The sequence below is a fragment of the Pseudogymnoascus verrucosus genome, assembly GCF_001662655.1.
Source record: "Pseudogymnoascus verrucosus strain UAMH 10579 unplaced genomic scaffold scaffold_46, whole genome shotgun sequence".
NCBI classification, from domain to species: Eukaryota; Fungi; Ascomycota; class Leotiomycetes; order Thelebolales; family Thelebolaceae; genus Pseudogymnoascus; species Pseudogymnoascus verrucosus.
In genome coordinates, this window is record NW_017263697.1 from 160,897 (window position 1) to 183,327 (window position 22,431).

Below are 22,431 nucleotides of genomic sequence, written 5' to 3' on the forward strand. Positions count from 1 at the left end.
CTGTTATCTTCTTGCTGGTGTTCATTGGAGTCAAGGCCTAAAAACGATGGATCCGAGCTGCGGCTTATGTACGCTTCTTCGAGTGCTTATCTACGCTTCAAGACTTAGGTTGGCAATAAAAACTCTACTTTGATAATAACATATATTACTTTTCATAATTTTTACAAGTGATTGTTTTCAGAAGGTTGGAATTGGAAACAATATGGGAAGCTGCATGGCCATGGCCGGGCACTTGTATGGCCGACCCTAACTGCACTCCGATTTGGCCTTAGCTTGCACAGCCACACCTGTAAATGACGGCCAGCCTCGCGGCTCACAGCGCTCATCAAGGGAACTGGGATTGGGAATGAACCACAGTCTGTCTCAACATCACAGCAGACTCACACTATTGTCCTCCTTCCAAATTCCGTAAGGTTACGAGCGGTGCCCCAGAGCTTCGCATAGTGACGGCAGCAGAGCCACCCCGATCCGCCACTTCTTCACAGGCCAGCGACCCCGGAGCCTCACCATCATGGCGAAGCGCATCGAGCAGCAAGAAATCGAAAAGTACTGGGAAATCTTCGCCTCCCTCTCTCATGGCGGGACGCACTTGACGGGCTCCCAGGCGGCGCCGGTGCTGAAGAATAGTCAGCTGAATGATGATAAGCTGGAGAGGATATGGGACCTGGCGGACGTGGACAACGATGGGAGTCTGGATTTCGAGGAATTCTGTGTTGCGATGCGATTGATCTTCGATATAGTCAATGGGGTAGGTGCTATGGGCTCCGGTGCTACTGTTGAAATGGAAGGTCTGACAGAATCAGGAATACGCAGATGTGCCAGCGTCATTACCGGACTGGCTGGTCCCCGAGTCAAAGGCCCATCTTGTGCAAGCCAGCCGCGCACTCACGGGACGACAAGTACAATTTGAGAAAGTGGAAGATGAAGATGAGACTCTGGGACTGAAAGACGGCTTTGATTGGTACATGAGCCCATCAGACAAATCGAAATACGAAGAGATCTACAATGCGAATCGGGATGGGCGCGGAGAGATCTCCTTCGACACCCTAGAGCCATTATACAGCTCCCTCGACGTACCAGATACCGATGTTAAATCAGCGTGGAACCTAATCAACCCAAACGCAAACTCTACTATCTCCAAAGATGCGACTCTGGCATTCCTACATATCCTGAACAACCGCCACGAGGGGTTCAGGATTCCTCGCAATGTCCCGCCATCCCTGCGTGCCTCGTTTGAGCGGAACCAAATCGATTACCAGGTCGATAATCAGCGAGCTGGCTCACCGGCGCAGAAGTGGGGTTCGGCAGGGGGCGAAGAGACAAGCACAGGACGCAAGGCCAAGTTTGGAGACACGTACCTGAGCCGGTTAGGGGTTGGCGGAAAGAGCAGCTACCGCCCAGCTGGGACGGACTTCTCCACGACCAAGACGACAGAAGATTGGGAGGAGGTCAGGCTGAAGAAGCAGCTTGCTGAGCTAGAAGCTAAGGTTGACAAGGTGGAAGCTGCATCTGCGAAGAGGCACGGGGGAAAGAGAGATACGAAGCCAGCGCTTGTTAAGAGGGAACTGGAGCAGCTGCTTGATTATAAGAGGAGAGAGCTGAGGGAGATGGAGACGGGCGAGGGCAAGACTAAGGAGGGCGCTGGGTTGAAGGGCGTGAGAGAGGAGATTGAGGCGGTCAAGGAGCAGGTTGATGGATTAGGAGCACATTTAAGGTCCAGACAGAGCGCGCTCGAAGATCTTCGGCAACAAGTGGAAGATGAGAAGGCAGGAAGGTGAAGATAGAACTATTCTTTCTTGTAGAATACACTTTCCAGATAGAAATATCATATAAAGCGAGTGTAGATATCTCCAGTATTTTAAGAATCCATTGTATGTACCGAGTTATGTGTATGGTCTGTGCGCGGTCGGGGATGACAGATCCCCCAATCGCGATAGGAAAATTAAGCTCGAGCCAGTCCATGTGAGCCAAAGCACGCACTGACTTCGATAACCCTCGGAAAGTGGGATAAAGATATCCAAGTGAACATTTTCCGAGACAACACCCCCGAAGCCCCTATTACTTGCTATTTTGCTTTGCCAATTTTGCGCCCAGCGATTTCTATTTCGAATACCCAGTTTCGGCCCCAAAGGAATGCGCTCAACGAGTGCAGGGGCATCTTGGCACTCATACCGCCATTATTGATGCGTGGAGATCAGGAACCATGATGAGCCCTGTCAATGACGACTTTACGCCCCTGGTGACGGTGGTGGGCTTCCATCATGCGAGGTGCGCAATTGTTGAATGAGTTCTGTTCTTTGCGTTGGAGCTTACGGTTGCGCAGAGGTCCTGAGGTTGAGTCGTGGTATGGAGCGGATGAGGGGACGGATCCCGCCGAGTTAAATAACTGGCCTCTACTCCCGTTCATGGCCTTGTCGGATGGGGCACATGCGTAAGAAGCTATTCCTGGCTTGTTATTTGGACTTGCCCTTACTGACACCGGACAGATCCTCTGAGGACTTCTCCTACTTCACGCTCCTGAAGCCTGGGGTTGATGCCACCCTACCTACCTCCCTCTTCGGCATATCGTGTACGAGACAAATAGCAGCTTCCGAATTATTAGAAAAATCGGCGGAGGTTACACGCAGTACGGTGCAGAAGGCTGTTGTGGTTATCGCGGACTCCCCACATCTGTTTGGAATGCTGAGGGAAAGGCTAAGCGTGGTAACAAGCGCATGGTTTGCCCAGAAGGATTTTTCAGAGACGGAGATATTGAAGAGGTTCCAAGAAAGCCTGAAAGATGAAGCGGAAAGAGGAAGGCTAAAGGAAGAGGTCGACAGGGACCAGTATCTCGGCATGAGCTTGCGACAATTGATCAGGGAGTTCAAGTGGCAGACATTGGTGCTGTTCAAATGCTGCCTGTTACAACCAAAGGTTTGTGGATTTTGAGAATCGTTCAGCAGGAAACCTGCTAACGGTTTACATAGATGCTCTTCTTCGGGACTCGGTGTGAGAGGTTGTGCATGATGCAATTCTCCCTGATATCGCTCATTCCAGGCTTAATACGAAAGTTACAGGATTGCGCAGATCCTGAACTAGACAGCTATGAGAGAGGCCTCGCCAAGCCGACAAGCCTGAAAACAAGTGACAGGAACTCGTTACTATCCTACATGGGCCTTCCCTTGCAGATTTTCCCCAAAGGTAGCCTGTTTGGACCATATACCCCTCTCCAACAATTGGACACTTTGGCCGATTTCGGCACAAAATCATATATCGTCGGATCAACCAATTCGCTCTTGTTGCAACAAAAGGATCGCTATAGTGACATACTAATTAATCTTGACGAAATATCTATCAACATAACATCAACCTCGTTAAGAACGGCCCTGAACCTCTCTGTTGCCGACCGTCGTTGGATCGATTTCATAACACAATCGGTTAACGATACTTGGGACGATGCAAACCCCGAGCGCCCAAGTACTATGGGATACGTAGGAAGCGAAGAGTTCATACGGCTCCAATTCGAGGAGTATTTACTGTCCTTAATATCTTCTGTCAAATGTCACAACTACATGACCGCCAATGCAGGAAACCCGAATGTCATGCTCCCGCAACTCGAGGGAGACCCCACTTATGATTTTGGATCGGATTGGATTGAGGCATGGGCCCAGACGGAAAATTATAGGATATGGAACAAGAACACAGACAGTCATCTTTTTGACATTGTCGAGCCAAAGCATCCCTGCGCTGGTGGGTTGACTATCGACGATGTTCAAAGGCGTCTTGCTCAACAAGTCCAAGAGCTTCATCTCGATGAACGATTTGCGGTGGGAAAAGAGGTTCTGGGGCGCAACCTCGCAGCTGGAAAGGAAAGGGCTAGCGGCGTCTTCAATAAACTCTACAATGACATGGAGTTACTACGAGAGAGCCAAAGGAGACGTCGTGCCGAGCAGGCGGCTATCCCAGAGCGCAATGAAGTAGCCTCCCCAACAGCTAGACATTTTGTACCAGACTTAACGAAAGCACAAGCGGCGGCGGCGAATGTGGGCAGCATGGCTGGTTCATATGTGAGCAGCTGGGCTTCCTGGGCTGGAGAAAAGAAGAAGGGGTGGGGCGCGGCATCTTCAAAACGAAACTCGGAGGACGTACAAGATATTGATTTCACGCCCAGGGACATTACTCCGAAGGCATCGATAACTATGTCTCGTGATACGGCAAGGTGGACTCCTGAAATAAAACCCTCCAGCGCCTCCCCACAAGTTCCAACTACCACTATTTATGAAGAGCTACAACAATCACGACCACAAACACAGGAATCGTACAAAGAGAGCATTTTTGATGCTGATAGTGCGACTGATGATGAGGAGGCTGCAAGGGTGGTGGGTAGGGAGCCTTCGACTTCTCCAAAGCTTCCAGAGCCCAAGCCGACAACCGCACTGGACACAGAGCCGTTGGCTGCTGCGAATATTCCAGATTCCAAGCCGATTGCCGCGCTGAACACTGAGTCTTCGGCTGCAACGGACCTCCCGGAGCCCAAGCCAACGACCACGTTGGACGCGGAGCCAGCGGCAGTCACGAGCCTCCCAGAAACCATGTCAGAGATCCCACTGGACACAAAACCACCGACTGCCACGAGCATTCCAGAAACCATGTCAGAAATCCCACTAGACACAGAGCCATCGACTACTGCAAGCCCTCCGGAACCCAAGAAAATAACCATACCGACCAAAGAGCCACCAGCTGGACCATTATCTCCCGAGCCAATTAAATCGGCAAGGAGTGATTCAAGCGGCAAGGTGAGCGCGATGAAGCAGCGATTCGAGGCCGCGGCAGCTGCCAAAAAGAGTTGATGTAGCCTCATCGATATGGGTGTAATTTAGACAACCTGAATAGACAACTGTCCACCCAAGATTTTATATTTGAACATTTTAATTTTAACTTAGCTGTATATTTGTACATAGATCCGTCACAGTATTTCCCAGCCAGCGAAGGTCGGATATGCGCAAGCCATAACTATACGACTTGATACCAAAATCCGGGTATAATTTAAATATATTATATATAGCACGTATACCGTGAAGCTAATTTCATCAATTTCGAGACCCGAGTCGTGATCTTGGTTTTGGTGGTGACGGATAAATCTGATTACCAACGCTATGATTTGTCAGCCGACGAGCTTCAACATCGTTGACGACCACGAGCGTCTTTGATGGGAGGATTCCACTGCATCATTATTTCTATGATATTTTATATGCGATAGGAGCCTTATACAAGGGTAGTAAATAAGTTATGGCTACCGATTTGGCCCCCAATGCGTGCTCTCGGTGCAAAGGGCTGAAGAAGAAGTGTGACAAAGGTCTCCCTTGCTGTGAGCGATGCACGAGGTAAGGATACCCGCTGCATTATTGCAGAAAAAATCACCCTACTTCAATATCTAAATAGATAACTAGGCTCGGTGCGAGGTGTCAATATGATAGTGGCACACAAGATTTGAGGCCGATGCACAGTGCTGCAGACACGAGTGCTCACAGCCAGCCACACCAGCTGCCAACTCCGCCGAGCATGTCTACGCGCCAGGTCTCACCCGATTTTCAATCAGCGCTTGGTATGTTACAGATTTGTGACGACGACGAGAATCTAGGGAGGCAGATAGCTGTTGTGATTGCGAACACCGGCGCTGATGTTGGCATCTTTTGCTCCACCTACTTCAACACACTCCACGAGTGGTTCCCTATTATTCCCAGCCGTGACATCTACGACCGCATAGCTACGCTTTCGACGGGCCCCAGCCCAGAGTTTGCTATACTAATACTGTGCCTACATCTGATTACCAAGATTGATCGGACAAATTGTGATTGTCAAACGATGATGCATTTCTACCTGACAGCAAAGCGACTCTATTCCCTCGTTAGCTCATCAGGTCGAATGTCGAAAGAGCTAGTTCAAAGCGGGATTCTTCTTGCTCTTTATGAATATGGCAATGCAATTCCTGACACAGCGTACGTAACACTAGCTGGGCCAGCGAGGATGGCGTTGCTTCTGGGCTATGATAAGACGGTGTATGAAGGAGGAAATGCTGGAAACATTTCTGACGTTGAAGCCGAAGAACAGCGGTGTATTTGGTGGTGTATTATCACCCTTGAAAGGCAAGTCATTCCTAAGCTGTGGGGTATGTTTTCTGACTCTGTGGCAGGGTAATGCGCATGGATCATATGGAGAGACAGCTCCCTTTTATCACTGCATCGCCAACACTCTGTTCGTTTCTTCCTTCCACTTCAGGGGCTAAGATTGCCCTTGGAGTAGGCTTGAAACTTCCAGGAAATCCCTTCCAGAACTCTGGTCCAGAAACGCGACTTAAGACCTTTGCTCTAGTCGCCCAATCTATTTATTTTCTGGATCGTGTCATTGAACATATCAATACTACCTATGAGGAGGTAAACCGAAAGCCAGAAATCACTGCTCAACTAGATGAAGCGATCAGAGCTTTTTGCATGACTTTATTAGAAGAGAAACACTATGATCGAACTGGGCACTGCTGGCCACATGCTACGTGTTTGAGGTACGTTTCCCGCAATCAATGAATATGCAGGTGCTAACCATCATAGTGCCTTATTATTCCTTTCCCGCGATGCTCTAGAAGTGAGAGACGGAACTTACAAGTACGAAGACTCATGTCGTGCGATATTATCTCTTCGTTCAATCATTCGAATCACTCTAGAAGGCGTCAAGTCAGGGTCTTATACGACACAGACTGCCGTTGAACTTGTCCCAATTTGGGGTTTGCATTGCATTTATTTGGCGGCTACGAGCCACACTGAGTTTGGCGACAAAACCAATGAAAAAGAGTGGGAAGAAGACCTTGAGTGTCTTCATCAAACATTATCGTGGTACAAGTCGAAATGGATGCTTGCTGGTTCGTATATTCCAATCAGAGCTAATAGCATACAACCCCTCTAATATCGAATCTTAGGATGCTATTTGGACTGCTCTAAGATGGCCACTCGTATAATCAAAGACATGGACACCGGATACCATAATGAGGATCCAAGCGAGCTGTGCAGCGGGCCCGGGTTACGATAGTGAGACGACATTTAATTCATCTAAGGCCTAGTGCCATGCTAATATTCACAAGGATAAGATAACTATTTCTCTTCGGTATCCTTCTTGGCCTCGAGCTTCGTCACCAGCTCCCCATAACCCTTCAAGATCAGGTCCTTGCTTTCGCCGTTGCTCCACGCCTCCTTTGCTGTCTCGTGTAGCTCCCCAGTCATCGCACTCATGAGACCTGGCGACATGTTGCGGTTGTTCTCGTCCCTCTCTGGGAAACTCAACTGTGGCTTTGTCTCGGCGACTTGGAGCTTCATTCCTTCGAGCGTCTTGACGAGCGCGTCGGATGACGCAGAGCCACCGAAGATTCCGTAGGTTACGACGAGAACCGGCTTGCCAATCCAGGCGTGATACAGGAAGTCGATGGCGTTCTTGACGCCACCAGGGATTCCATAGTTGTACTCAGGGGAGACCAATATGTACCCATCGTACTTTTGGATCTCATTTGTCCAGTCTTTGCTGTGCTGGTGCTTGAATTCGCCATAGGCGGGAACCATGGCGGGTAGAAGTGCCTCATCGAAAACTGGGAGGTTGAAGTCTTTTAGGTCGATAAGGGTGAAAGTGGGTGCTGGTGAAGAGCTGGCAGCGCCGCCCTCGACGATGGACTTGACGATCCCGGCGACATGTGGGCCGATGCGGGCAGCACGGGTTGACCCGATGATTATTCCGATGCTCTTGGGGGCCGACATTGTGGACGTTGGTGTAGATAGGGGGATATTTGGGGTTGTCAAGGTATAAAGGCGGCTGGAGGTTGGAGAAGAGCGCGGTTTAAAGTCAGGAGTGTTCGATTTGGAGGATGTTAATTGGGAAATGTACACTCATCACTACGTTGTCTACCTTTATATATACGTCCCATCTACGTTTCTTACTTCCCTCGGACAGCAGAAGCTTCGTCTCCATCGAACTCGAACTACTGTGACCAACACAGCCCATCGTTTGATTTCAAAGCACTAAACCTCTTATTTCTCCATATCTCCACACTCTGAATCGCCATGTACTAATTCCACCCTTGGGAAAGGCTAAATCTACATTTTTTGGTGATACCAAAAAGGGGCTGCTGTGACCTTGGGTGGCCAAAAGAGCGTAGGAGACTGTCAACGTCGGGGGGCGGCCGACCGTCACTGCACGAGCGGCCCCGACCCCGACCCGACCCACGCTAATGCCGACCCAAACCGCCAAATATGGGGCGTTATATGATAAATGCACCAGGCTTTCAGTTATAAAGCTTTAAACCCCATACTTATTAAAACGTGCGAAACCTCCGAGCGTATAAATTTGCCCATATCAGTCAATATTGCGCCATCAGCGAGCATGGACTCCACGCCAGGTCTGATCGGGGCGGGGAACCATGGCGTCGGCCGTAGGGTTTCCACTTATCGATTGATGAATTGGCGGCAATGAAACGTTGAACTTGCTGCAGGGGCAGATCAGGCATTAACTCTCGCCTGGAGCCAATGTTGGATATCCTAACCGAGAACAAGCGCCGGTTCAGCTCACGGCGATTTAACTCGTTCAAGGTGTTTGTTGTATATTTTCCCATTGGATATATCGTACGGACACGGAGTGTATCCAGGTGTCTCATCCTCACAGGAATGGAGTATCCCAATGTCCGAAGTTCTAGGGAAGACTGAAGCCGTCAGGTATTACAGGAAGTCAGGGCCGTAGGGGTTTCAGGCGCGGGTTCCTTGATCTTGGTAAGCACTGTGCATCCCTTTATAAGCCTTTGCTGGTTACTCAAGAAGAGGAAACAGGTTGGTATTGGCCGTAAGACTAGCCTCGAGAAGAGAACGAAAAATTGTTCTTACATACGAGATATAATGGGAGACCCACCAAGTAGCATCAAGTCATACAAGCAAGCTGTTGTATGCCAGGAAGTGTTGTGGATACGAGGACAACGAGTAACTATTAAGAGTTAGGTTGGCTACCCAAGAGCATAGGCTTTGCGTAACCTTGCAATCACTGACAGCACTTATAGTTACCCCTCACCACGTTTATGTTCATGAAAGCCAAGCGTGTCTGTGAAAGAAGAACTATATTGTATGTTTATTTCTCATTGAAATTCATGATCTATGCTCAAAGGCTACTTCTGGCTTGCCGACACAGCCATCTCCCACTAATGAGCCGCGGCAACAACTCTATCATTCTCCTCCAACACTTCCTTAATTGCCTTCCTTGAAGCGACAGCCTTATGCCACCTGACATAGTTAGGATACTTCTTCTCCAGCTCCTCAATAGCGAATTCGCCCTTGAAGACCGCTTGGAACCGATAATCCCAAGCGATGAACGATATATCGGCATACGTGCACTTATCGCCAACAAGATAGTCCCTCCCTTCAAGCGCGCGGTTCAGCACATCATATACACGGAGAACCTGGTCCTTGTACCGCTGCTGGGCAGTGGGAAGCTTCTCCTGGTGGTACTTTTCGAACCACATCGCCTGTCCGAAGTACGGCCCCTGTCCACTGACTTGGAAATGCAGCCATTGCTTCACCTGGAACTTCTCGGGGACGGTGTCGTACGTCAGCGAATTGGACTTGTCATAGGTCTCGATGAGGTATTCGATGATGGCACCGGATTCCCAGAGGGTGACGTTTGTGTTTGGATCCTCGATGGCGGGGACACGGCTGTGACGTGTTAGCAGAAGAGATACCATGGGAGTCCGAAAAACATACCCGTTGATGCAGAGTTTCTCGTATGGCTCCTTCTTGAGCTCGGGGAAGGTCAAAAATTCGGTTTTATAGGGAACATTCAACTCGGCCAGGATCATGGCAACCTTCCATGGGTTGGGGCCCCCGGCTTCATGGTGTTAGCAGGCACAATGGTGGTGGCTATGGCTTATCACGACTTGGAGAACTTGCCATGAGAGTAGAGGGTAATTGGCTTGAGATCCTTGTTTTGAGCCATGGTGAAAAGAGGTTGATGTTATTAACGATGATTTAGTTGGTTTACTGACACGATACAATCGACTTGGGCTGTGTTATACAAAAGGCAGGTCTACATCGAGATAATACGGTCTATTTAAGTTACCCCACAGAATCAAAATATGAAAACGAAATATTCATAAGTTGGTAACGAAGGGATAACTAATGATTTACAAATCCTTGGTTTGAAAGCAATGCCCCCACAACGCCCTCTACTGAACACACTCACGTCCTTCATATGCAGGCACAGGCAAGAAAGGCACCCGACAGACGATCCGGCTGCTGGATAGTGAGGGGCCGTTATGGCCCGAGGGGCAAGACGAGAGAGCGAGAGGCCACGAGTTGGTAAAAGCTCCAGTAAGTGGACCTGCGCCGTCTAAGGAGGCGTCAAAACTGAGCCGGGTATTGTTAGAGCCGTGGATAATACGCAGGCACCCGAGTCGTGAATTGGATCTAGTTGTGGATCTTTGATGTGCTTGTTTATTTTCCCAATATCAATGTGGGGAAATTGAGGCTCGCTTACAAATATTCTAAATCATAATTACCAAATCGACGGGACATAGAGCGACGTTGATTACAAACATTAGGGGCCATTGGTGCTGCTCGGAAAGTCCGAAGACCGAGGCCGATGGCGGGTTGGTAACTTGAGAGGTTTTTGACTATCCCGACTCAGATTCATGCAACGGTGAAGTTGGTCAATTCGATACGTTCACACTGTGGCAAATAATCTCAATACGGTAACTGTCACAGCGGCAACTGGGCAAATGCCGGGTATATCATGGTTTCATTCCCTAACCACTAAGAGTACATCTATACCGTATCATATCTCAGTTTTAACATCTATGGCCTCGCCCTCCGCATTGTCCTGCGGTTTAGCCCCACGGGTCACCCGTCGTGGCTCCGCCTCTTTCTCCGCCTCTTTCTCCTCCTTGGCTTCCCCATCACCACTTTCCACACTCGCATCACTCGTGAAACTGCTCGTTGGGTGAATTTCCCTCTTCGCGAGTTCCGGGGTAGTGCTCCTCGACTCCTCCTTTTCACTAGCGCTGGCGGCGGATAAAGAGCTGACGCTAGTCGCTGGCCGTAGTTCCCTTAGACCCCGTGGAGTCGTAGCGGTAGACGTGCTTAAGTTGCTGCTTGGCCTCTTCTTCCTGCCCGCTGTTGATGAGGCTGTGCTGCTGCGACGGCTATGGGTCGTGCTTCCACCGCCCTCATCTTCTCCCCTGGCACTAGGCGTAGGAGTGTTACTCCTCGAGTTCGTCCTCGAATGGCTCCCAGAACGCACACTTCCGCTTCTGAGCCTCTTCTCCTTGTCCGCTGGTAAGCCTAGGTGACCCATTCTATGAACGCTCTGATTATGGTGATGGCCGTGCTTCTCGATATCCTTCGCCGTCAAAACCGGTTGCACACCAAGTAATTTTTTCCACCAACTTTGTTTCTTGGCGTGCTCGCGCTCGTACTTCCGGAGCTTCTGGAGGAGGACTCGCCTCCGCTCGTTCTCGCGCTCCCAGTATTCCGTGCGGTAAAGGTCCCAGTTTTCGCGGAAAGTGGGCGAGAATGGCTTGGGTAGTAGTAATAATGATATGGTGTCACCGCCGGGTGAGAGATCTTCTTCATGTCCTTTCGATGGGACGTGTTCGGCAATATTTGGTAGTCCGCTGGTAGAATTGCGGTTTGACTGCGGTGTTGGGTTGGCTATGGAGGGTGGTATGTAGCGATAGGTTGAGGAGCCGTTGTTGAGTAAGAGACCCGAGGAAAAGAAGAACGAAAAAGTTGACATCCATTCTTTCCACCAGGGCCCTTTGACCACGACAATCTTGTAATTGAATCCTCTGAGGCCGCGGTTTGTGACTCCAACCCACCGGCGGGGCCATCGAATTCCTCGCTCCCACTGTCCTGTCCCCCAAACCAGTACCGCAGTAACAACTCCGCCCATCAAGCAGACCTTCTCCGCCACCTCTACCACCCAGTATACAGAGCCTCCGACACCACTTCCATCTTCTCTAGGCGCCAGAAACAAGGCGTAAGCGAAGTATCCCGTCCAGAGTGCGAGGAGGGTAAGAAAGAACGTGTGCTGTCGCCGCCGTGCGCGAAGCTCGAGGTATTGTGCGCGCAAAGACGCTTCGAGGATAAGAAGATTTAGGTATATCTGTGGCGGGGAAGATGGCAGATGTGCGAGAGGGTCAGCGACCCCAGAGGCGGTTGTCGTATCCGCTGCGGGCGCGTCGCCTTGTGGTGCGCCCTTGATGATCTGGTCAAGCCTCGTTTCCGACATGATGCGCTGTGCCTATATGCAAGACGCAGGTATCGAGTTGGGCCGTTCGGAGGAGGTGCTATTGCAGCATGGCCGTCGCAAGAAAGAATCTCTCGTATCCTCGGCTTTCGCTCGTCTCACTACGTCGCTCGCAGTCGCCAGGAAATAGTTCTGCAGTGGATCAAAGAGTGCGCTTTCAATTCGAACAACTCTCAGCACGTCGAAAATATTCACTGCTGCATAAATAAAGCAAAAAATCAGTACATAGAGGTAGGGACGAGCGTCATAGAGGTGCTCTCTATAGTTATCCTTGTCCGAGTTTAAGCTTCGTGATGGGGCGGAGATCGGATAAACTATCGGGGCCTAAATGCGGCCGCATCCATGAAGTTCGGGGTTTCCGGAGGCTCTTTTGTCCGACAATGACACGTGCAAGGGTGCATGGACCCCAATTGATTGGACACCCCGCCTCCTTTGAAGGCCAGGCAGGCGCGGATTGTGTCCACGTACCACGGTCAGCGGCCTTAACTTAAACCCAACGGACATAACGAAAAATTAGCCACAAGGCACACCGTTGAGCTACGTTTCGGAGAAGAACGAGACTTGATAAGCCCGCGCAGTGTGCATAGTACGCATACACTATACATATATATATATATATATTTCCGGTAGTTGCGATTGAGTGACGGGTAACGCTGTCTCTCAGTCGCGCCACCCTTCCGTCATTCAAGTTGTATCCCAACACGGCGCTGTTGCTGCGCTCAACAACTTGTGACACAGTAGCCCTTCGTCACCTCTCGAGCCTCATAGTTTCTCCCACGACACAAAAACACCAAACCTACTCCTCAATGCCTTCCCCAGCAACTCACTCGGAGGAAGATGCCTCGCGCCACGGCGCAAAGCCGATCTTTGCCTCGGAGCGCACCAGAGAGGCAACCGCCGCCCCAAAGATACCAAACCAAGCTCCTCGCCTTACCCAGTATTTCCCGTTAGGTTATAAGGAAGCGTTTAACCAATGGGTAAGAAACCCCTCCATCTGAAGTCTGCGCGATTCTAACATCTGTCCAGTGGGCCACGGTTTCGCCAGCAATCGCTGAGCATAATGTCCTCTCTTTCGTTCCTCACCTCCGCCAGCCTCCCACCCATACGCAGACGGGAACCTATGCTACCTCGAGTGATGAGGCGCCAATGTCATATAACCCCGATCCGACCCGAGCCGCAACTCCGGTGCGGACAACCTCTATGAATGACCCATTCGGGCCACGATCCTGGCGATCAATGATGGTCCAGCTGGGTGGCAAGAACCGAGCCCTGAACGAGTTCTCCGTTGAGAGAGAAGGAGAAGAGGTGGAAGAGAACTTAGTCATGCTTCACGGATACGGAGCTGGCCTGGGTTTCTTTTACAAGAACTTTGAGGGCATAAGCCGCGTTAAGGGCCTGAAACTATACGCTCTCGACATGCTAGGAATGGGCCGAAGCACACGCCCCCCCTTTAAAGTGAACGCAAAGGACCAGCAGGGAAAGATTACAGAGGCTGAGAATTGGTTCATTGATGCGTTGGAAGAGTGGCGTGTCCTGCGCAAAATCGATAAATTCACGCTTCTCGGACACAGCATGGGTGGTTATATGGCCGTTGCATACGCCCTAAAATATCCAGGCCACCTGAACAAGCTGATCCTGGCTTCCCCCGTTGGTATTCCGGCAGATCCCTATGCAACGAAGGCAGAAATACCTGACCAGGCTACTATTGAGAACGAAGTCCTTCAAGACCAAGAAGACGACATTGTCAACAAGCCGTCGAACGGGAACAATGGTGCTCGCAACGGCAAGGCCCAAGGACCTGCTGAATCAACTTCAGACGATCCACCTCGCCGCCGAATTCCAAAGTGGGCGAGCTACCTTTGGGACGCCAATGTCTCCCCTTTCAGCATTATACGCTGGGCAGGACCATTGGGCCCTCGATTCGTGTCAGGATGGACATCCCGCCGCTTCAGCCACCTCCCAGAAACTGAGGCACAGGCCCTTCACGAATACGCCTACTCTCTCTTTCGACAACGTGGAAGCGGCGAGTACGCTCTCGCCTACATTCTCGCACCCGGAGCGTTCGCCCGTAGTCCTCTGATCGACCGCATACACAACGTGGGCAGGCAGCCTCTCGGTCTCTCGGGTGCACCGTCGACTTCTGCAGAGCCTGTAAGGCGAGAGACTGGCTACCCGGTTATCATGATGTACGGTGAGAATGACTGGATGGACGTTGCGGGCGGGCTCGCAGCGGAACAAAAGCTTAAGGAAGCTAAGGCCGCAGCGCTAGCTACGGCGACTCCTCGGGAGAAGCAGGAAGAGCGCGGGAGTGCGAGGGTGGTAATAATTCAGAAGGCTGGGCATCATTTGTATCTAGACGGGCATGAGGACTTTAACGAGGTGATACGGAGGGAGATGGAGGAGACGAAACGGGATCTGAAGAAGCAGAAGGAGCAGAGCGGGGGATTGTAGAAGCACCGGGATTATTATTACGAGGTGCGGAGTAAATATTGTAAGGGGGAGTTAAGCCTGTGATCGATGTGCGTTGGTCGTTTTGTAGATATTCTATTTTTACAGCTTATAGATGATTAAGACATAGATATGTATGAGTAATGTGCAAATATAGCTCACGGGGAGCATGTATTATATAATTTAAGCCTTAAATAAATGAGGTTTTTACACACCGTATAATAGCAAATAATGCCTCCTCTTGGAGAACAGTCTGAGTGTCGGAATTAGATACTCCGAGTGTACAAACACTGATGATCTTTCATGATAAACTGTAACATATCATGTTTTTACACCGAGTACAGGTGATGCAGTTGGCCGCCAACCAGAGTTCTCCAACCCAATGATGCCTGAGGAAATCAATCCACGCTCAATTATCGGGGGCGGGGGCAGCTTAGCTTTAGGGAGGGTGGCAAGGTCATTATGGTAGTCCGTGCTCTCCGGCACACGCTTTGTTTGGCACCCGCAGACCCATCCTCCGACGTCCTAACTGACGACATCCACACTCCACGACCAAGTCTAGCGGTTCAATAATCATCGACCTCGAACTAATTGCTCGAATCCCGCTGTGCTCGCCATTAGCATACTCGACTACAGCGATATCTACGCCCGCTCGATCGCTCGAATAGTCGCCACCGTCATCATCATCGCTAAGCCTCCCTCGGGGCGAATACCGCGCATCAGCCTCATCGACACTGGGACCAGCCGTGAAGTGGCCGCGAAACGACAAACACGACACGTATCCGCACTCTCGAAACCCCATCACTCCATCGCCATCCGAGGTTCGCACTGCGGTGCTCGCGAATATCGCATTGTTTCCAACCGCGCGGTCGCTATAGCCGCACTCGGACCCCTGCCGTCATCCTCCGTAACGCCCAGCCCCGACCACAACTCGACAAACAGCCACGAAGTGCAGCGAACCATCAACGACCGGAAGTGCTTCCACCATCCGTGGCAGCGTGCTTCCTTCCCGTCGGCGGTGCAGACACGTTGCACCCAATTGGTAGATCCATCGCTTTGGATCTAGTACTCTGCGCGGAGCTCTTGCGCACACCGTAGTCCCCGCACGGCCAAGATGGGTGTGTGTGTGAGCACGAATAACGGCGAGGAGGCCGAGTCGAAGAAAAAGAGCCAGATGATAGATGAGGGGATCGCTGCTGATGCACGACGACTACGACGGGAATGCAAGATCCTGTTGCTGGGTGAGTTTTGATGACTTTGGCGATCTGGCAAATAACTGATACGTTGGCAGGTTCTGGAGAGAGCGGGAAGTCAACTATCGTGAAACAGATGAAGATTATCCATCAGAATGGATATTCGATGGATGAATTGGCGTTATATCGACTGACGATCTACAAGAATCTTATCGACTGTGCCAAGGCGTTGGTTGGAGCCATGAGGCAATTTGACATATTGCCAAAGAACCCGGAGAACATCGAATATTGCGACTTTCTCGCTGATTATCAGGTCGATCCAGATCCACATATCCCCTTAGACTCCAAAATTGGAGTGGCCGTGATGTCGCTATGGAAAGATCCCAATATGGAGATTTTGTTACAGAGGCAAAGCGAATTCTACATGATGGATTCTGCACCATAGTAGGCTTTCTGTACTCGCAATACTTTGGCTATGCTAACAGATTGTTTCAGTTTCTTCGAAGAGTCATTGAGAATATCAGCACCGGAATATATTCCCACTGAGGCCGATGTCCTCAGAGCTAGAACAAAGACCACAGGTATATACGAGACGAGATTTTCGATGGGCCAGTTAGGCATACAGTGAGCACACATGATATCAACCCCGCCTTGGACGCACACTGACCTTTTCGTAGCATGTTCGATGTCGGCGGGCAGAGGAGTGAAAGGAAGAAGTGGATTCATTGCTTCGAAAATGTCACATCTATCATCTTCTGCGTAGCATTGAGCGAGTACGATCAAGTATTGCTTGAAGAGAGTAATCAGGTATGTCTAGCACTGCAGCCCTTGCATGTCAAAAGCTAACACTCTCAGAACCGAATGATGGAGAGTTTGGTGCTCTTCGATTCGGTCGTCAATTCGCGATGGTTTATGAGGACCAGTATCATTCTATTCCTCAACAAGTTTGATTTGTTCAAGCAAAAGCTGGGCAGGTCTCCACTAGGGAATTATTTCCCCGACTATTCTGGTGGCAACGACGTGAATAGAGCTGCAAAGTATCTTTTGTGGCGGTTCAATCAAGTCAACAGAGCTCATCTGAATTTATATCCTCAGTAAGTCCACCAACAGCTTGCAATCTAGCACCAAACTAACAGCATCGACAGTCTCACGCAGGCCACTGATACGTCGAATATCCGACTCGTTTTCGCCGCAGTGAAGGAGACGATTCTACAGAATGCCCTGAAAGACTCGGGCATTCTTTGAGGTGGCGATATTATGCATGCATCTGAATTTTTCCTTTATTTTTTCACGAACAGGGTAGCAGGAATTGCAGGCGTCTCTCCCCCAGGGGCCTCGCAGACGGAGTTTATGGCGCAGCTGTCGAATAGCCCACCACCACCATCTTTGGCACGGCTTTATGGGCGCGTCGTAACAATTTTTGGTCACAAAACGGGAGCACATCTTACTTTTTATTTTATTTTTTTGGATTTCGGGCGATGGGAATGGGATGGAGGCAGAGTTTGGAGAGCAGTCGTCGTTGACACTGACACGTGGCATACCCATTGAAGTATTTTGTTTTGTTTGGTGGGGATAAATAGGTGGAAGAGGAAGAGGAGGAATGGGAAGGCCTTGTTGAGCGAAAGCTATTAAGACATGAGATGGCTATATGTCTCGCAAACGCCTGGACGGCAGACCCGGGGCGTGGAGAGCGGCGGGACGATGAGCGCGGGAGTCAGATATAATAACCCAGATAATATTATGCTACGCTTGATGATCAAACCGAAAGAAAACGCGAGTTGCAGTACAATAGTGAGTTGCAGTACAACAATACTGTAGTGACACTTTTGAAATGCCGGTCGCTTCGATACAAGCTCTCACCAAAGTCTCACTCCCTGCATGCATCGCTGAGTTGAAGCTGTAGAACCAACCAACCCCAGAACATCAATGTGAGACGGGGCTGCATTGTGCAGGCAGCTAGGCGGATCCGTTCGCGTACTGGCCCGTGCTGTAGTGAGAGGCGGATGGATCATCGTGTCAGGCATGACGACACCGATAAGAGCTTCGGGGGAGCTGTAAGGGTGTACATGAGCCCTACTATGCTGTACCAAGGCGCTGTTGGTGGTCAATAGCGATAATAACGATAAATATAAAATCAAGAACTCCAAAGCTGACACCGTGCTTATGTGTATTTAATTTACGCGTGTAACATTCCAGCGTTGTCTCTTGTTGTGAGAGAGAAAGGACATCAGCAGCACCTGCAGCCCCGATAAGTGAAGAGCGGGGGAGCTGTTGCCAAACGTGCTGACAGCTGCATACATCAGCCCCGCACGACTGCCCCCTCCAGCCAGCCCGCTTTCCCACTTCCAAGACGGACAACAATCGTATATATTAAGACCCAACCGTCTTCGATCGAGAGAGCTCCTTTGCTCTCTTCTATTCTCTTCTTTTCATCATCTTATCAATTCCATTTATCAACCATTCATCATGGCGACGCCTACTCCTCCACCGCCCCGTGAACGCCGCCCAAGCACTGGGGCGCCTATCTCTGACCTCAGGGGACCCGTTGGACCACCAGGCTTCACCCGCCCGAAGCATAAGAGGACTCTGACCGGCTTTGGAGCTGGCGAGATTAAGAGCGTCGAAGGTAAGCTATTTCCCTATTTCCCCCCACTGGCTAGTTTATCAAACATAAACTCACACCACTTCCCCCCATCACAGCTTCCATCCCCGAAAACCAGCGCACTGCCTGGAAGAAGTACAGCACGCAACCCTTCACGACTGCCGAGGACTTCGAAAAGGAAGTCGTGCGCCATGTCGAGACAACGCTCGCGCGTAGCATGTTCAACTGCGACGAGACCGCCGCATACGCCGCTGCCAGTCTGGCATTCCGAAACCGCCTAATCACAGAGTGGAATCGTACGCAGCAGAGACAAACTTTTGCGGATGGGAAGAGGGTATACTATCTCTCTCTCGAGTTCCTGATGGGGAGGGCGCTTGATAATGCTATGTTGAACGTTGGGCTGAAGAATGTGGCTAAGGGTGAGTCTCCTGATAATGTTGTGAGAGTTGGGAGTGCTGATAAGCGGTTTTAGAGGGGCTGGCGGATCTGGGCTTCCGAATTGAGGATATTATAGAGCAGGAACATGATGCTGCACTTGGTAATGGCGGTCTTGGTCGTCTTGCAGCTTGCTTTTTGGATAGTTTGGCATCGCTCAATTACCCCGCTTGGGGATATGGGCTGAGGTATCGTTATGGTATTTTTAAGCAGGAGATTGTGGATGGATACCAGGTTGAGGTTCCCGATTACTGGTTGGACTTCAACCCTTGGGAGTTCCCTAGACACGATGTTGTCGTCGATGTGAGAAATCCCCAGGCAGAAACTTGAAGTGGAACTATGGGGCTGATTTATTATTCACAGATCCAATTTTATGGCGAGGTCAGGAAGTACCATGACGAGAATGGCAAGAGTCGCGCTGTATGGGAAGATGGGGAACTTGTGAAGGCTACTGCATACGATGTTCCCATTCCAGGTTTCGATACTGCGGTTGTGAACAACCTGCGTCTCTGGTCGAGCAAAGCAGCCAGCGGGGAATTCGACTTCCAGAAGTTCAACAGCGGTGACTACGAGAGGTAAGTCGATCGAAGCCATGTGATTTATGCCTAGACTAACATTACTGTTTTCTAGCGCCGTCGCTGATGAGCAGCGTGCTGAGACGATTTCTGCGGTTTTATACCCCAATGATAACCTCGAGCGTGGAAAGGAGCTCCGCTTGAAGCAGCAGTACTTCTGGGTTGCTGCTTCATTGTATGATATCGTGCGACGATTCAAGAAGAGCAAGCGTGCCTGGAAGGAATTCCCTGACCAGGTCGCTATCCAGCTGAACGACACGCACCCAACTCTTGCCATTGTTGAGCTCCAACGCATCTTGATTGATCTCGAAGGCCTCGAGTGGGAGGATGCCTGGAACATCGTTACCAAGACCTTTGGCTACACCAACCACACTGTTCTCCCCGAGGCGCTGGAGAAGTGGTCCGTTCCATTGTTCCAGAACCTCCTTCCGAGACACTTGCAAATCATCTATGATATCAACCTCTTCTTTCTCCAGGCTGTGGAGCGCAAGTTCCCAAAGGAGCGCGAGTTGCTTGCTCGCGTCTCGATCATCGAGGAATCTTCCCCTAAGATGGTCCGCATGGCTTATTTGGCTATTGTCGGTTCTCACAAGGTCAACGGAGTCGCTGAGCTCCATTCTGATCTCATCAAGACTACGATCTTCAAGGACTTTGTCAAGATTTTCGGAGCTGATCGCTTCACGAATGTCACCAACGGCATCACCCCGCGCAGATGGCTGCACCAGGCCAACCCCCGCCTCTCAGACCTTATCGCTTCTAAGACCGGCGGCCTTGGATTCCTCAAGGATCTCACTTTGCTCAACAAGCTTGAGGAATTCGCGGATGACAAGGAATTCAAGAAAGAATGGGCTGAGATCAAGCTTGCCAACAAGGTTAGACTCGCCAGACACATCAAGGACACCACCGGCGTCGTAGTCAACCCCCACGCTCTCTTTGATATCCAGGTTAAGCGCATACACGAGTACAAGCGCCAGCAGATGAACATTTTTGGAGTCATTCATCGATACATCACCATCAAATCCCTCTCCCCCGAGGAGCGCAAGAAGTTCGCACCAAGAGTGTCTATCTTCGGCGGCAAAGCAGCTCCTGGATACTGGATGGCTAAGTCTATCATTCATCTGATCAACAGCGTTGGAGCCGTTGTCAATAATGATAAGGATGTGGGTGACCTGCTTAAGGTTATTTTCATCGAGGATTACAACGTCAGCAAGGCTGAGGTCATCATCCCCGCCAGCGACGTGAGCGAGCACATTTCCACAGCTGGTACGGAGGCTTCAGGGACTAGTAACATGAAGTTCGTCCTCAACGGTGGTCTTATCATCGGGACCTGCGATGGCGCTAACGTGAGTCCCCCTTTCCCCTTTCCCCTTCCCCTATTCCAAACCCCTTACCCCTTACCAACCTATCCATCGACCCCAAGCTAACCCCCCCTAGATCGAAATAACCCGCGAAATCGGCGAGCAAAACATCTTCCTCTTCGGCAACCTCGCCGAAGACGTCGAAGACCTACGCCACACCCACACCTACAGCACCACCACCCTCGACCCCTCCCTCTCCGCCGTCTTCTCCTTCATCCGCACCAACGCCTTTGGCCCCGCTGACGACTTCGCCGCCCTGATCGCGGCGGTGGAGGAGCACGGTGATTACTATTTGGTGTCGGACGACTTTAATAGCTATGTCCAAACGCAGGAGCTGGTGGATCAGGCGTACAAGGATCAGGAGGAGTGGGTGGGGAAGTGTATTTTGGCGGTGGCGAGGATGGGTTTCTTTACGAGTGATAGGTGTATTAGTGAGTATGCGGAGAGTATTTGGAATGTGGAGCCCATGGAGCCGTTGGCGCATGAGTGAGGGGGGTGAAGTGTATAGGAGGTTTGGGGGGATGGATGGGGAGATGGGGAGAGGGGGATGGGTGAGTGTATGGGAGGTCTTGAGGGGATCCAAAGCATAGGCAGGGACGCATTGGGTATACAGTATTTTTTCTTTTAGAGGGGCATGGACTGTAGTAGCGGCGGCTAGTAGGTAGGGAAGTTAGGCGCGAGAAACGAAGTATATGATTATCCTTGCCCCTAGCCACCACCCACAGCAGCCACCCACCCTCTCATATCTTGCACTGCCTTGTCTTGTATGTATGATCTCCAAAGATCGGGCTCCTTCCCCACCCCCACGATAGCTCAAACACGTGAAAGTATCATCCCCGTCCCCGTCAGACCCGGATCCGTCATCCGAGTGGAAGCAGCCGTGGTGGATTATACAGTGCGAAAGTATATTCCCTGGGGTATGGGAGAAGCATCATGACGTACCCCCCAGCTTCTCACCTCCCCTTACCACTGCATCAACTAACCCAATTAACCAACTAACCCTCCTACCTCCGCTCCCAAACAGGACACCGCGCGCAAAGATGGTTATTTTTATTCCCTCCCCCCCGTCAAGAAACCTAGACCTGTAGCGGCCACCGAGGGGGAAGAAGGGAGGCGGGGGTGCTAACGTGGGGACTAGGTGGCATGGTTATGACGTCACTGCGGCTGGTAGGCTCGAGCCGGCTTGGCGTGCAGGAGCTTGGATTTATTTTTTGGGATTTGGTGACGCGCTTTTTTTTGGGGATGCCGCACATACCGTCTAGATCCCGTGCTGGGTAGTTTAATGGAGGGGAGGGGATGGGGCTGCGCGCTGGGCAGGGGGCGGAGGGGGTGCAGGTGGATGCGGGTTGGCGGATACGTGGTTGTAAGGGCAGGGAAGGGGGAGGATGGGACGGAGGGGGGAAACAGGGCAGTGGAGATACGGGAGGTAAGGCTGGTGTTGGAGGGGGGTTTGATATGATACTAGGAGTATGCAGAGGGATGAGTGACTGAGATGCGGCCGCGGACATAACGCGCCATAC

At 50.8% G+C, this 22,431-nt stretch overlaps 9 protein-coding genes across 9 annotated transcripts; 6 read left to right on the plus strand and 3 right to left on the minus strand.

Annotated features, from left to right (window-relative positions):
• The first annotated feature begins 339 nt into the window (after positions 1 to 339).
• On the plus strand, positions 340 to 1,868 carry END3 (endocytosis defective- protein). Its single transcript, XM_018277476.2, has 2 exons — positions 340 to 748; positions 804 to 1,868. The coding sequence occupies exons 1-2, from the start codon at positions 512 to 514 to the stop codon at positions 1,776 to 1,778; spliced, it is 1,212 nt and encodes a 403-aa protein (XP_018127392.1). The 5' UTR covers positions 340 to 511; the 3' UTR covers positions 1,779 to 1,868.
• A 111-nt stretch (positions 1,869 to 1,979) lies between these two features.
• Positions 1,980 to 5,019, plus strand: AVL9 (late secretory pathway protein avl9). The gene is made up of 4 exons (XM_018277477.2): positions 1,980 to 2,268; positions 2,324 to 2,431; positions 2,487 to 2,913; positions 2,967 to 5,019. Exons 1-4 carry the CDS (start codon positions 2,204 to 2,206, stop codon positions 4,827 to 4,829), a joined length of 2,463 nt encoding a protein of 820 aa, XP_018127374.2. The 5' UTR covers positions 1,980 to 2,203; the 3' UTR covers positions 4,830 to 5,019.
• Positions 5,020 to 5,105: 86 nt separating this feature from the next.
• On the plus strand, positions 5,106 to 7,964 carry VE01_08050 (uncharacterized protein). Its single transcript, XM_059463930.1, has 5 exons — positions 5,106 to 5,363; positions 5,430 to 6,125; positions 6,173 to 6,538; positions 6,585 to 6,892; positions 6,950 to 7,964. The coding sequence occupies exons 1-5, from the start codon at positions 5,269 to 5,271 to the stop codon at positions 7,057 to 7,059; spliced, it is 1,575 nt and encodes a 524-aa protein (XP_059319442.1). The 5' UTR covers positions 5,106 to 5,268; the 3' UTR covers positions 7,060 to 7,964.
• VE01_08051 (uncharacterized protein) lies at positions 7,122 to 7,775 on the minus strand (the record flags this gene model as incomplete). The annotated part of the gene is made up of 1 exon (XM_018277479.1): positions 7,122 to 7,775. The coding sequence occupies one exon, from the start codon at positions 7,773 to 7,775 to the stop codon at positions 7,122 to 7,124; it is 654 nt and encodes a 217-aa protein (XP_018127404.1).
• Positions 7,965 to 9,127: 1,163 nt separating the features above from the next.
• On the minus strand, positions 9,128 to 10,544 carry VE01_08052 (uncharacterized protein). The gene is made up of 3 exons (XM_059463931.1): positions 9,945 to 10,544; positions 9,759 to 9,882; positions 9,128 to 9,710 (listed from the first exon to the last, which is right to left on the minus strand). Exons 1-3 carry the CDS (start codon positions 9,988 to 9,990, stop codon positions 9,200 to 9,202), a joined length of 681 nt encoding a protein of 226 aa, XP_059319435.1. The 5' UTR covers positions 9,991 to 10,544; the 3' UTR covers positions 9,128 to 9,199.
• A 230-nt stretch (positions 10,545 to 10,774) lies between these two features.
• VE01_08053 (uncharacterized protein) lies at positions 10,775 to 12,670 on the minus strand. The gene has a single exon (XM_018277481.2). It carries the CDS (start codon positions 12,280 to 12,282, stop codon positions 10,828 to 10,830), a length of 1,455 nt encoding a protein of 484 aa, XP_018127363.1. The 5' UTR covers positions 12,283 to 12,670; the 3' UTR covers positions 10,775 to 10,827.
• A 116-nt stretch (positions 12,671 to 12,786) lies between these two features.
• Positions 12,787 to 14,916, plus strand: VE01_08054 (uncharacterized protein). The gene is made up of 2 exons (XM_018277482.2): positions 12,787 to 13,277; positions 13,327 to 14,916. The coding sequence occupies exons 1-2, from the start codon at positions 13,107 to 13,109 to the stop codon at positions 14,749 to 14,751; spliced, it is 1,596 nt and encodes a 531-aa protein (XP_018127414.1). The 5' UTR covers positions 12,787 to 13,106; the 3' UTR covers positions 14,752 to 14,916.
• Positions 14,917 to 15,284: 368 nt separating this feature from the next.
• On the plus strand, positions 15,285 to 17,707 carry GPA2 (Guanine nucleotide-binding protein alpha-2 subunit). The gene is made up of 6 exons (XM_018277483.2): positions 15,285 to 15,989; positions 16,040 to 16,385; positions 16,437 to 16,565; positions 16,619 to 16,748; positions 16,797 to 17,035; positions 17,087 to 17,707. Exons 1-6 carry the CDS (start codon positions 15,863 to 15,865, stop codon positions 17,184 to 17,186), a joined length of 1,071 nt encoding a protein of 356 aa, XP_018127417.1. The 5' UTR covers positions 15,285 to 15,862; the 3' UTR covers positions 17,187 to 17,707.
• Positions 17,708 to 18,270: 563 nt separating this feature from the next.
• On the plus strand, positions 18,271 to 21,423 carry GPH1 (Non-essential glycogen phosphorylase). Its single transcript, XM_018277484.2, has 6 exons — positions 18,271 to 18,567; positions 18,642 to 18,962; positions 19,016 to 19,281; positions 19,342 to 19,553; positions 19,609 to 20,896; positions 20,988 to 21,423. Exons 1-6 carry the CDS (start codon positions 18,408 to 18,410, stop codon positions 21,399 to 21,401), a joined length of 2,661 nt encoding a protein of 886 aa, XP_018127405.1. The 5' UTR covers positions 18,271 to 18,407; the 3' UTR covers positions 21,402 to 21,423.
• Positions 21,424 to 22,431: the final 1,008 nt, after the last annotated feature.